This window comes from Chelonoidis abingdonii, chromosome 3, assembly GCF_003597395.2.
Source record: "Chelonoidis abingdonii isolate Lonesome George chromosome 3, CheloAbing_2.0, whole genome shotgun sequence".
NCBI lineage: Eukaryota > Metazoa > Chordata > Testudines > Testudinidae > Chelonoidis > Chelonoidis abingdonii.
Window position 1 is genome coordinate 3,986,984 of NC_133771.1, and position 13,135 is coordinate 4,000,118.

Consider the following 13,135-nt stretch of genomic DNA (forward strand, 5'->3'; position numbering starts at 1 on the left):
TCCACGCACCCCAGCGCACCAGTGTCCAGTACCCAGGTACACCCAGGCGCCCGCTCCCCCCGGATGTCGGCCACGGGCAGAGACCACGTGGCAGCTGAATTGCACTAGGTGCAAACAGCGTATTGCCGCTGATGGCAACGGGTCAGATCCACGGCTGGTGCAAATCAGTCTACCTTCACCAACATCAATGGGCTGGATCCGCAGCTGGTGCAAATCAGTCTAGCTTCACCGACATCAATGGGCCAGATCTGCAGCTGGTGCAAACCAGCCCACCGGGGTCAGCAGAACTGTACTGACTCCCACCAGCTGAGGGTCTGGCCCCACACGGTGAGAGGTGCTGGGCCGACGGCCCCAAGGCTGCAGGCTTCCTCCCCAAAGAACAGGTAGAGATGGGAGCAGCACGGCGAGCTTCCTCCTCATCAACCACCCTGCCCCCTGATGAACTAGCCAGTGGAGAGCTACGCGGTACCAGCTATGGCCCCGCCCTATAGCCCTTACCCACATGAGCGGCTCCGCTGCAGCCAGCGGGGATGACTTCCGGGAGTAAGGGAGAGTGGATCAGACCCTAGAAGGGGATTGCCCAGAGACACCCAGCCACCCTAAACATCAGTCCTCTGAGGGGAACTGACCGCGGTCCAGAACTCAGAGGTGAGAGTCCCTACACACCATTCCTGGAGCACCCCCTCCAAACCTGATGGATTCCCGACCTACCGACCATTTGCTGCACAGCCCAGACAGTCCTTGGCCAGTTAGACACACCACTGACATTCGTAGCCAGCGTGGGCTGCATTAGTTCTTCCTGCTAGTCTGAATCAATCCCCCGGCGACACATGGACGGGGCCTGCCTTTTGCAGCAGGTTACTTAACCTCAGAACCTTCAAATTATTAAATAACCTAGCAAACAGGCGTGACCAGTCCGCCAGAGCAGCGATTGCAGAGATCACAACCACCCTGCGCGCCTCACCCGAGTGGTGAGTGAGATCCCAGAAGGGCTCAACTCCCGGAGGGGCCAGATCAACCCAGCTGCTTCTTAATGCTACTGGGATGCAACTGACATGATCAGCAATGCCTAGTGGGAAAAGCACAGGGTTGGACATCAGGGATTCTGGCTCTGTTCCTGGCATCATCTACAGACTCACCGTGTGATCTTGGGAAAGTAACTTAATTGCCCTGTGCCTCGGTTTCCCCATTTGTGAAACAGGGCTAGTGACGCATGCTCACCTCCCCAGGGCAGTGTTAGGGTGGACACCTTCGAGGGGGTGAAGCGCTTGGAGATCCATGGGTGGCATGCACTGGAGACGCGCACGGCCATGTCTCAGGGCAGCCTGGCAGGGCAGGCACTGCTGTATGCTAGTCCCTGAGCTACGCTACCCTGTGAGTTGCCCACAGCCTCCCTGAAGGCAATGACATGACACCAGCATAACACGGAGTAGGGTGTGACCCAAGGGGATATAATATATCCAAAAAACAGGTCATCCTGCTTCCGCTATGGCTGTCCTGGGGGTGGAGGCAGGACAGGCTGGGGAAACCTGGCACGCTGGTGTGACGTTATTGATATAAACTGGGACCACATGGAACATGGGTTGCAACCAAGGTCCTGTAGTGGCACCAAATCTTATGTAAAGGGGGTCATATAAGGTGTCTAAGACCCAGTTACGGGTTAGACTGGTTATGATTATGCTGTCTGTGTGTCTGTATGCATTTTCTGTAGCTGAAGTTATGAAATATGGCTGTATACTGTCTGTATTTCCAAACTTGTGCGTGTACTGGGAATGAATCCCAGACAAATTGGTGTCAGCACTCCAGCTTAGCCTGCCTTGATTGGCGCAGCATTAAGGACCATCCCTACACATTGACCCTATTGAGAAAAGGCAGTTACGCCTTGTGACTCGCAGGGTGTGCAGAAACTGGCCATGTGACTGCAGACTCCATTGTGCTGTAAATTTCCACAGTAGGACAAAGAGAGGTTCTTACATCTGGAAAAGCCTATATAAAGGCAGAGGCCTCAATCTCCATTTTGTCTCAGTCCTGCTTCTTTACCTCTGGAGGGATTTGCTAAAAGCTGAAGCTGCTGCACAAGGGACTGGTGACTCCATCCCACTGGGGATGTTCTCCAGAGACTTGATTTAAACCTGCAGTTAATCATCACTGCTAAAGACAACTTAAGACTTTGCCATTACTGTATGTATTGATTCATGTTTAACAATTCTAGCCTCATACTCTATCTTTTCCTTTATATGAATAAACCTTTAGATTCTAAAGATTGGCAACAGCGTGATTTGTGGGTAAATCTGTGTGTATATTGAACTGCTAGGATGTGGGGCTTGGTACCTTTTGGGATCGAGAGAACTTTTTTCTTTTACTGGGTTTGGTTTTTCATAATCATTCATCCCCGGACGTGTGGGACTGGTTGGGATAACTGGGTGACTGGAGTGTCTAAGGAAATTGCTTGTGTGACTTGTGGTTGGCCAGTGGGGTGAAACTGAAGTCATTTTTGTCTGGCTGGTTTGGTTTGCCTTAGAGGTGGAAATACCCCAGCCTAGGGCTGTGACTGCCCTGTTTGAGCAATTGGTCCTAATTTGGCACTCTCAGTTGGGTCCTGCCAGAACCACATCATCACAGCTGGTTTATTATTAAGAATGATATTTGCCACTTCTATAGAGCCAAAGATCTCTGAGCGCTTCCCACACACCAGGCAGAGGACCCCCGGGAGGAAGGGATGGACAGAGAGACTAAGTGACTCTCCCAAGGCCACACAGCAAGGCAGTGACTCTCACTAGATACTAACCACTAGACCACATTGTCTCCCTGCCATGGCACATCTAAGCCGGGCAGGCTGGGTCGGACAGACATCTGCGCCATGATCCATCATCGCAAGATGACATGTGTCAGGTTTGGCTTCACTGAAATACGTGGCGAGACCCCAAACTGCAAGCTTGGAGCCAGAGGTACAGAATTTAGCAGAGGCTCTGATTTCGGTCTGAACTTTCCAAATGCTGAGAGAGATCTTAGCATTGACCCCGGTTTTATCAATCTCTACGTCGCTTTTATATCATTCTTTCAAAAATGTACCCTCTGCAATCTCCAGTTCCTCCTTCTCCTCGGCTTCTGCTGCAGCTGCTTCCTGCTGCCGGAGTTGCTGGAGAGAGATGAGACGGGCAATGAGATGCAGAAAAGGGCAGGCACAGGAATGACACATTCTATTTCTACAAATACCTTTCAGCCTGCAGCCTGTTAGAAAATATAAAATGTAGCACCACTGAAATGCAGCCTGCTCTGGGGTGAAGCACAGCAACTATATAACAGCACAGTCACCATTTAGGACAGGAAGTGAAGACCAGCTAACATTGCATGGGGAGTTTTATGCAGGCAAAATGTAAGCTGGAATTTGTCCAAGATTTTGGGGCTGATGCTAGATCTGGGTGAATAAAACTGATTTTTCAATTCACTGGCCATTCTGAAAAATTTTAAATACTTTTTTCAGTGAACCAATTTTTTTTTCATTATTATTTTGGATCAAACAAACTAGTTTGTTTTATTTTCAAGCCTTTAGCTTTTTCATTTTTTAAAATAAAACTGACGTAAATTTCACAATGAAAAGTCATTTCAAAGCTAAAAGTCTCAGAATGTGTCAGAACAAAATATTGTCATTTTAAAAATTTTTGGGGGGAGGTGTTTTTTTTCCCCCGACTAAATCAATTTGGCAAATTTGACATGAACTTGCAAAATATTCAAAAATCTGGGGAAGGTTTTGACAAAAAAAAGTTTCTGATGAAAAATTTCACCCAGTTCTAGTTCTTTGGGGCAAGGACTCTCTGGATTTGTACAGCACCGAGCGCACTGGAGGCCTAGTCTGTAACTGAGACTCCTTGGTACTACAATAATAGAAATACTAAATGAGAACAGTTAACATCCAGTACTGCAGTAAACAAAACAGAACAAAAAGTCTCATGGACCTTTCCTAACCACAAGCAGTCAGAAGCTCTGTTTTATTTCTGTTCCCAAATGAGACACCAGCTGCAAACTCCTCTCTCATGCCCACAAGGCAGGAAGAGAACAGAGAGGGGGCTGTGAGAAGTGAGTTGGCTCATGTAAGGAGGAGTAAAGGAGGCTTTAAGCCACCTTAGTATCCCGTAGGCCTTTGGGCCTAGCCAGAGAGTTGGCCAGACCCCTGTGTAAGTTAGAGCTGCCTTGAGGCTGCTCTAAGCTATGTTCTGGATGCTGGGGTAGCTCATGATGCTGAAGGCATTTACTGGCTGGGAGAATGTCTACTTTGAAGGCCCCTGTATGCCGCAACGGGAAGTGGACTCAGAGCGGATAAGAATCAGCGACCTAGAGACAAAAGCCTCAGTATCTCATTGTCAGCTCCGATGCTTCCTCGGGGATAATGTGTTTGTCCATATCCTCTGCTGGGAGCTGCTCCAGAAATGCCCAACCTTTGCTTGTAGGGGCCAGATTCGCTGGGACCTCGGCATCGCTCTGGTGCCACAAAGCAGCCAAGCTACCAGGGCCTGCTGGGGAATCTGGCCCTAGAATGTTAACCGAGGAGATGAAATAGCCATGCCTGGTAGTGTGAATTCTCCCATGGGCTGGACCCCATGCCCCCTCCCTCCCTGCCCCGCTCCTACCTCCTTCATAGTCTCAATGGAAGCAAAGTACTTGGACCACCAGTCCAGCATGCTTTCGTCTGGCTCCTCCTCCTCGATCTCCTCTCCCCCTCCTTTCTTCTTCTTCTTTTTCTTTTCCTTCTCCTCTTCTGACTGCCGGGGCGGGCAGAGCACAGCAGAGAGGGAGAAAGAGCAAGAGAGAAATGGGGAGAGGCTGAAGGAGCCCTGCAGCCAAGATGGGGAACTAGATCCACTCCCAACCCAGCCTGTGTATTGTTAGCTCAGGCAGGGGAAACTGAGGCACGGAGCAGTGACGTGATTCATCCAATCATACAGGCAGTCAGCGGCAGCTTTGGCGCTGCACTTGGAGATCACGGGGCTGGCCCAGCCTTGGGACATTTTAGCTACTGCTCAGAGCCCAGCTGCCAAGAGAGGAGCCCAAAGCTGCAGAGGTTCAACCCTGAGCTCAATCCCACTGGCAAAGTCTGAGGTGTTGGGAGCGGAGGTTTGGGTTGAGGCTCCTCGCTGCTCTGAACAGCACCCATTGCCAGCCCCCGTTCCCAGGCAACCCCGAAGGGCCAAACTCCACCCGCAGCACTCCCGGGCCAGAGTCTCAGCCAGCGTCACTCCAGATTGCTCCACTGATGTCCACAGAGCCCACTGAGGATCTGCTCTTCGCTGGGAGCCGGGTGGGCTGGTTTGGTGGCCGAACTTGGCCATCATAAGCCCATTTGGGGCTCCCATCCGTTGGGGTCATGGTGGCTCTGGGCTTGCCGCACCGTCTACCCCAGGGGTTCTCACCCTTTTTCTCTCTGAGGCCCCCCCAACATGGTATAAAAACTCCACGGTCCCCCTGTGACACAACAACTGGGTTTCTGCATATAAAAGCCAGGGCCACTAGTGGGTCACAAGCAGGGCAACTGCTTGGGGCCCTACACCACAGGGGCCACCACAAAGCTAGCCCAGGTGGCAGGGCTCAGGGCCCCGGGCTTCAGCCCCATGCGGTGGGGCTTCGGCTTTCTGCCCCAAGCCGCAAGCAAGTCTAACGTTGGTCCTGCTTGGGGTACCCCCTGAAACCTGCTCAGGGCCCCCCAGGGGGCTCTGGACCCTTGTTTGAGAACTACTGGTTTAACCCCGTGGCTCCAGCTTTCACTGACGCTGCTCATCACAGATGTGCACAGATGTGCAGTCCAGTGCCCAGAGAATAGACAGGAAGGCCTCCCTTGACATCCATGGGCTGGGGGTCAGGCCCATGCTGCTTGTGTGCCAGCTGGCTCAGCTTCCCTGCGTGCCCCATAGCAGCACCCCCAAAGCCAAGCAGCAGGGCAAGGGCAGGGCAAAGCCCAGCAAGCCCAGCACTTACCACATCAACCTTCACCACTGCATCCGAGTTCTGCCACATGGAACGAGAGGGAATGGGGGAGAACAAACAGTTAGTGCAAATGCACAGCAGCGAACGAGGATGCACCTCTGTGTTTTGCACACACCTGCACGACACCCACCAAGCCACCCAGCCACAATGAGCTGGGAACAGAGACACACGACACACACATCAAAGAAATGAACAAGGCGTCTGGTGTCCTGAAATGAACTGCAATTGTTAAAAATGAACAGGCGCCAACACCTCCAGGGAAGTTTGCAAGATGATTCTCTGGGAGATGCTGCTTCTCCTGCTCTGCCAGTTAAATATCACGGGGCTAGATAGCAGGGTGATGGGCTCAGGAGAAATGCATGGAGCCACAGAGCAGATGCAGGCATTTTCCTCTTCTTCAGCTTTGCATGCCGCTTTGTTATGGTAGGGTTGCTCATACATGCCAGGGTGGGGCACTCTTGTTTGTTATGTGCTGGGTTGTGCGTGCTGGTTGTTACTGTAGGGTTCTTGCAGTGGGGTACCCTGGTTTGTATGAGTGCTGCGCTGTGCGTGCTGGTTGTTATTGTAGGGTTGTTGCAGAGGGGTACCCTGGTTTGTATGAGTGCTGCGGTGTGGGTGCTGGTTGTTATTGTAGGGTTGCTGAGGTGGGGTACCTGGTTTGTATGAGTGCTGCGCTGTGCGTGCTGGTTGTTATTGTAGGGTTGTTGCAGAGGGGTACCCTGGTTTGTATGAGTGCTGCGGTGTGGGTGCTGGTTGTTATTGTAGGGTTGCTGAGGTGGGGTACCTGGTTTGTATGAGTGCTGCGCTGTGCGTGCTGGTTGTTATTGTAGGGTTGTTGCAGAGGGGTACCCTGGTTTGTATGAGTGCTGCGGTGTGGGTGCTGGTTGTTATTGTAGGGTTGCTGAGGTGGGGTACCTGGTTTGTATGAGTGCTGCGCTGTGCGTGCTGGTTGTTATTGTAGGGTTGTTGCAGAGGGGTACCCTGGTTTGTATGAGTGCTGCGGTGTGGGTGCTGGTTGTTATTGTAGGGTTGCTGAGGTGGGGTACCTGGTTTGTATGAGTGCTGCGCTGTGCGTGCTGGTTGTTATTGTAGGGTTGTTGCAGAGGGGTACCCTGGTTTGTATGAGTGCTGCGGTGTGGGTGCTGGTTGTTATTGTAGGGTTGCTGAGGTGGGGTACCTGGTTTGTATGAGTGCTGCGCTGTGCGTGCTGGTTGTTATTGTAGGGTTGTTGCAGAGGGGTACCCTGGTTTGTATGAGTGCTGCGGTGTGGGTGCTGGTTGTTATTGTAGGGTTGCTGAGGTGGGGTACCTGGTTTGTATGAGTGCTGCGCTGTGCGTGCTGGTTGTTATTGTAGGGTTGTTGCAGAGGGGTACCCTGGTTTGTATGAGTGCTGCGGTGTGGGTGCTGGTTGTTATTGTAGGGTTGCTGAGGTGGGGTACCTGGTTTGTATGAGTGCTGCGCTGTGCGTGCTGGTTGTTATTGTAGGGTTGTTGCAGTGGGGTACCCTGGTTTGTATGAGTGCTGCGGTGTGGGTGCTGGTTGTTATTGTAGGGTTGCTGAGGCGGGGTACCCTGGTTTGTATGAGTGCTGCGCTGTGGGTGCTGGTTGTTATTGTAGGGTTGCTGAGGCGGGGTGCCCCGGTTTGTGTGAGTGCTGCGCTGTGTGTGCTGGTTGTTACTCTTTGAAGCAGAATTACAATCTCTATGTGCTCTCATTCCCAGACGGGGTCTCTCTGTGTAGGTAGCACCGTGTGCACCCTCCCAGGCCAGCGTGGGGCCAGCCTACGCCTTTCACTCAGGGCGTCAGTTTGGTTGCACGTCCCACCAGATGGGTGGCCCCTGTTTTGGGTGGAGCACCCCCGGGGGGCTGTAGCTTTGCAAAGAAACATTCCGCTCAAGGAATGAGCTTGGCTGCTCGGATACTCACAGCCTCCAGCTTCACCATGGTCTCCATCTTCTTGATGGGCACCTCCGGTTCCATGTTGATGACAATTTCACCTGGGGGACGATAGTACGGGCCTCCTTTGGCTAGAGCCAAATAGCCATTGAGAAGTTTAGCTGGACAGAGGACAGAGAGAGAGAGGCAGAGAGGAGCTAGTGTAGAGGAGACCCGAAGAGACCGGGGAGCAGGAATGTGAGGGAGGGGGGTGATGAGGAAGAGAGACAAGAAACGGGAACATTCCCGGGAACAAGAATCAGGGGAAAGGAAACACCTGCCCTCAAAGGGAAACCCAACTCAGGCGGAGTCACCGTAGGGGAAGGGCCACTCGGCTGGCGCTCACACCTGCAATACCAGCTAGCACATGTGGATGAGTGGGAATTACGTGCTGTAGCACGGAGCTGCGGGGATGGGCTGGGGCACGGGTGGCTTCTACCTATCCACGGCACAGGTCCCCTGTGCTCTCGCTACAGAGAAGCCTGCGTGGCTGCACAGGAGGTGGCCTTTACTCTGCTCATCCCTGGGGTTATTTCTTCCTCACGTGGTGCCGTCGGTGTGCATGGAGCTTTCCAGGTATGGACCCTGCCCCAGGGGATGCTGCGGCTGTCGGGGACTGGGCCTGGACCGGTCCGGAGGTGGGCTTTGTTATCTGGGCCTGGGTGGGTTCCACAGGGATACTGACGCCTCGACCCACTGAGCAAGCCCCAGAATCTCCCTTCCATCTGACTCCCGTCCCTTGTCCAGACCTGACGCTCCCTCCCTGGAGCCCTGCCTGGTTCTTGCCTGCCCTCTGCTCAGTTAGATGCTTTAATGAGCAGGAAATCCCAAATCCTGTCTATCACTCTCTGCCCATCCCTGCCCTGTTCTATAGCTGGACGGGGGCCAAACGCAGTCCAGGGAATCTGCCCTGCTGGTACCTGCAGTGTTCCAGTGCTGGGATTTCTTGTCCGGGGGCCGGTGGATGAACCTCCGCAGGGAGCTGACGGCGTGGGAGCCCACCAGTGTGTACCGGCCAAAGGCCCGGCAGTCCACCACCCGGATGTTCAGGGGTGGGTGGAGCAGCTCGTTCTCCGGGAGGTCCTGGAAGGGAACAGGTCCCCATCATAGGGGGTTATTTTGGGGAAGGCTCAGACCAGGGTCCCATCGGAGGGTGAATGCTAAGTCAGTTTCCTTCCCCAGCCAAGCAGGACTCACTCCTGTCGGGGAAAAGGCAGCCCTCAAGCGACCCCCTCGGCAGGGGAGAAGGGGATTGCTTTCCAGTGGGGGAGAGCGCAGGGCCCCAAACCTCACGGGAGTGGGATGGGCCCTATTAATCGGCCTACATTAATAGAGGCCCTTCGTGACACGGCGCTGCGCCAGCACTGCCGAGCATGGCCCCACAGCCCTATAGGCCCAGTGGGGAAACCGAGGCAGAGAGGGTCAGTGACTTGCCCATGACCCCCAGGGAGTCGCTGTCCAAGTCAGGGTAAGAACTCAGGCGGCAGCTGGATCCCAGCCCACTAGCCCCCCGACCCAGACCAGCCGCTCCTGCTGCCCCCTGCCCCCACGGGACTCCCACCCCTGGCCCTGCCCAGGAGGGGTAGGAATGGCCTCTCCCGGCCAGGCAGGGCTCAGCTATCCCCCTCCCCACTGCCCTGGAGCAGGCCCGACTCACCACTTCAAACCACTTGACCAGGGTGCTGAAGTTGGGGTTTTTCTTGTAGTTCTGGATCAGGGCCGACTGGACGCCCTTGCCGGCGCACTCGATGTCCACCCGGGGCCGGTCCACCTGGGCCAGGTTCACCCGCTTCAGGTCCCGCAGGCCCCAGAACAGGATCTGGGTCGAAGGGAAGGTGCTGAGGTGAGGAGCTGAGAGCCGCCCACGGCCTGTGTCTTACAGCCGGAGGTGGCACTGGGAGCCCAGGGTAAAGGGCCGTGGTGTGATATCGGCTGGGGACACATAGCCTCGGGCTGCCCGTTCCTGGCTGAGAGCCTCTGCCTCTGACATCCAGCAGCTGAGCAAACTTCCCTGCCCTCCAGCCGTGCCAGGATACCCCAGCACTGAGTCTGGACCCCGCCCCAGATATTATAGTGAGCTCTCCTAAGCACTGCCGGTGCCACCCAAAACAGCCCCACGTGGCCTTTGCCATGCAGTTCAGACGTGGCCATTTGTGCTGTTTATTGACACCACTGTGAGCCCAGACAACGAAAGCCAGCAACCCAGGAAGCAGCTGGGGCCTGCAGATGAGCAGCTTCCCCAGGGTTGTTACCTCCACTCTGTATTTACTCAGCACAGGTCGGATCCCCAGGGGCACTGGCAGGATGGGACCCTGCTCCATGTCCGTCGGCCCATCGATCGGAGGCAGGTCCGACTTGCCAGCCGGGCCGATCTGGAAGAGACACGACACCAGTTAGGAGCCGCTCCACCAAAACGCCTCTTGAGCGTCTGGTTAGCTCCTCCTTCACCGGTTCCCCCGTGCCTGGTTGGGACAGGAGGGTTTTACGTTCCTGCATTCGCTCCTCAGGGTTTATTGCTCCATGCCCAGATGACTGACACCCCCCCAAGTGAGGAGCACTGAGGCGATGATGTTCAGCTCCAAGACACCCCATCCCGTCAGACGTGCAACTAAAACCCTGCCAGGCAGCTCCCCCGCATGGTGCCAGGAGACGTGCTCCTGCATGCACAGGGCTGCACCCCCAACAGAGGCGATTGGCCCCCAGTGGGCTCTCAAACCTGGGACTCTCATGGGTGAAAGAGGCAGCTCTGCTGTTTGAGCTCCAGGAGACGCGCCCGTTGGCACCTGTCATGATAGCGCCGGTGCACTAGAGTTGGCAAGAAGCAGGCCGGCGGGCAGTATTCACACCGGGCGGTTTTACCAGCGCGGGTGATTAACCACCGGAAGGAACACCCAGGGGAGGGATGGATTCGCCTTCCCTTGGCGTCTCCCAGCCCAGGCTGCCTGTCTGGGAGGCATGTCAGACAAATGCAAGTCGTGAGGGTCTGTCCAGGGGTGACTGGTGAAATGCCAGTGGCAGATCCCCACCCCAACACGCTGTCCCCTGCTGGCCCACTCATCAGCATAGGCCTCACCCCAGCCGGCGGGAAGCGGGGACTCGCTGAACGAGGACTTAGCCAGACCCTCTGCTGCACCTTGGCCAGGAGAGCCGGCAGGGGCTGTGCTCGCCCGCCTCTCCTGGGAGCATCTCCAGCTCACGCCCGCTGCGATACACGAGCCGCATCCAGCACCCTGCGTTGCCTGCGGAGGTCCCAGCGCAGCGGGGTCGCGCAGGGTGGCGTTATCTGCTACCTGGCTCCGTGGGCTGGGCTGTTACCTGGAGCAGCTCGAAGGCCGCCAGCAGGTCCCCGGCTGTGGAGTTGCCCCGGTAGATCTGGTAGTACTCCAGCTGGGGCGGGAAGCGCGGGGGGCCGTAGTCCTCATCCGACATCTTCACCACCGGCTTGGCAAAGGTGCGGCCCATGAAGTCCGCCTTGCCCTGGGAAGGCAGGGAGAGAGCTTGGGCTTGTCCCAGGAGGCCGCTTCCCACCCCCCAGCCCAGCCCCATGGCTCACCCCAGCCCAGCCCCATGGCTCCTCCCAGCCTGGGTGGGCAGGTTTGCGCGGGAAGCTGATCGGCAAGTGGATCGAGAGGAAGAGCCAGCAGGGCTCACTGAATCAAGGGATTCTGCCCTGTTCTCCAGTGGGCTGTGGATGCCAAGGTTGCTTCGTGGCTGGAACCTCCTTAATATACCACAATCCCTGCCACCTGTGTGCGGGGACCCCTTTGCTGGAATAGCAGGGGGGCTGCAGGTCGGGATTGAGGGTGTGACAAACTGGGAATGTTCTTAATGTTTTCTCTGGTGCCTCAGTGTCCCCTAGGCAGTTCTTAATATCTAGGTGGTGGGATAAGGGTGTATAGTTGCTGCAGAGCAAAGGGCCAGTGCACCTAAATGCCTGACACTCTGTCTCCTAGCAACTGATGGCCTGGGCCCCTCCCCTGCAAAGGTGCCAACTGAAGGTGTTGGAGACAAAGAGGTCAGGTGACCTCCTGGTCACTCCCTTCCCCCAGCTCTGGCCAAGCCCTCCCTCCCGATCCGGCAGCCCCCTGGTAGGCTCGCTCCTGTAACTCAACCCACAGCCCCCTGCTGACTCCTGCCTGTCCCAGCCAGCTCTGCCAGTGACCCCTCCCTCCCGCACCTGTCAGACCCCTGGTATCCTCGCCTGTCCGCAGACCCCAGCCCCCGGCTATCCACTCCTGTCCCCACTCAGCTCTGCGTTGCCCTCCCTTTCCGACTGCAAGCCCGCGGGTACCAATCCTGTCTCAACCCACAGCCCCTCTGTCTTCGCTCTTTCCTGTCCCCCAGACTCTGGCCAGTGCCCTCCCTCGCCGACCTGAGCAGCCCCCTGGTATATCCGCTTCCGTCCTGACCAGCGATATAAGATAGCAAATGTAGAAAACGGGTATGGGGGTAAGAGGTTAATAGAGCCTCATATTAAAAAAAGCCCCAATATATCTGGACTGTCCGTTAAAATCGGGGACATCTGGTCACCCTAGTCCCAACCCACTGCCCCCCTGCTATCCGCTTCTGTCCCCCCAACACTGCCAAGCCCTCCCTACCAACCTACAGCGCCCTGCTATCAACAGCTTGCTCCCCAGCCTTCGCCAATGCCTTCTGTCACGAGTCACCAGGCGCAGCCTGGAACTGCCCCCACCAAGCCAGGCAGGATCATGGGAGGCCTCCCTCCCTTGGAGCAGACTGTCTCGCAGAGCAAGAAGCTCACACGGCTCACCTCCTGGTCTCTCGCTTGGAGCATGCCAGCTTCCTCTGCCCCCGTCTGGCGCTCCCACAGCGAGCCGCCCAGCAGGTCCTGGGCAAAGCCCGGTCCTGCACCCCCACTTTGCAGTCAGGACGTGATCTCCAGCCAGCCAGTAAACGGAGGTTTATTTCGGATGACAGGACAATGATCTATAAACAAGCTTGTAGAACCAGCGAAACCGGACCCCTCGGTCGGGCCATTCTGGGGGCAGTGAGCCAGACCCCAATCTGCACTTCACTCCTAAGGTCAGACCCAGTCAAGTAGGTACTCAAATGGAATCACCCTGCGTAGGCCCTTCCTTAGGTTCGTCCCCGCCCAAACTCCCCGCAACCACCCACCCACCCCAACCCCCCAGGCGGCCGCCGACAGGGCTACGCCGAAACCCTAGATCGTGGAGCCTGAGGGTAGAAGAGTGGAGGCCTA

The 13,135-nt window shown here is 55.8% G+C and overlaps 1 protein-coding gene across 4 annotated transcripts in view; it reads right to left on the reverse strand.

Annotated features, from left to right (window-relative positions):
• The window catches only part of OTOF (otoferlin), a 210,340-nt gene that overhangs the window by 26,820 nt on the left and 170,385 nt on the right, over positions 1-13,135 (reverse strand). For 2 of the 4 annotated variants that reach the window (XM_075063563.1, XM_075063562.1), the window contains exons 26-33: positions 11,230-11,391; positions 10,167-10,286; positions 9,572-9,733; positions 8,835-8,997; positions 7,906-7,976; positions 5,967-6,000; positions 4,629-4,753; positions 3,073-3,139 (exon numbers count right to left, since the gene is read on the reverse strand). In XM_075063563.1, coding sequence (XP_074919664.1) covers positions 3,073-3,139; positions 4,629-4,753; positions 5,967-6,000; positions 7,906-7,976; positions 8,835-8,997; positions 9,572-9,733; positions 10,167-10,286; positions 11,230-11,391 — 904 coding nt within the window. Of the gene's footprint in view, positions 1-3,072; positions 3,140-4,628; positions 4,754-5,966; positions 6,001-7,905; positions 8,037-8,834; positions 8,998-9,571; positions 9,734-10,166; positions 10,287-11,229; positions 11,392-13,135 lie in introns of all 4 variants that reach the window. The other 2 variants (XM_075063561.1, XM_075063560.1) reach the window with 1 other exon arrangement.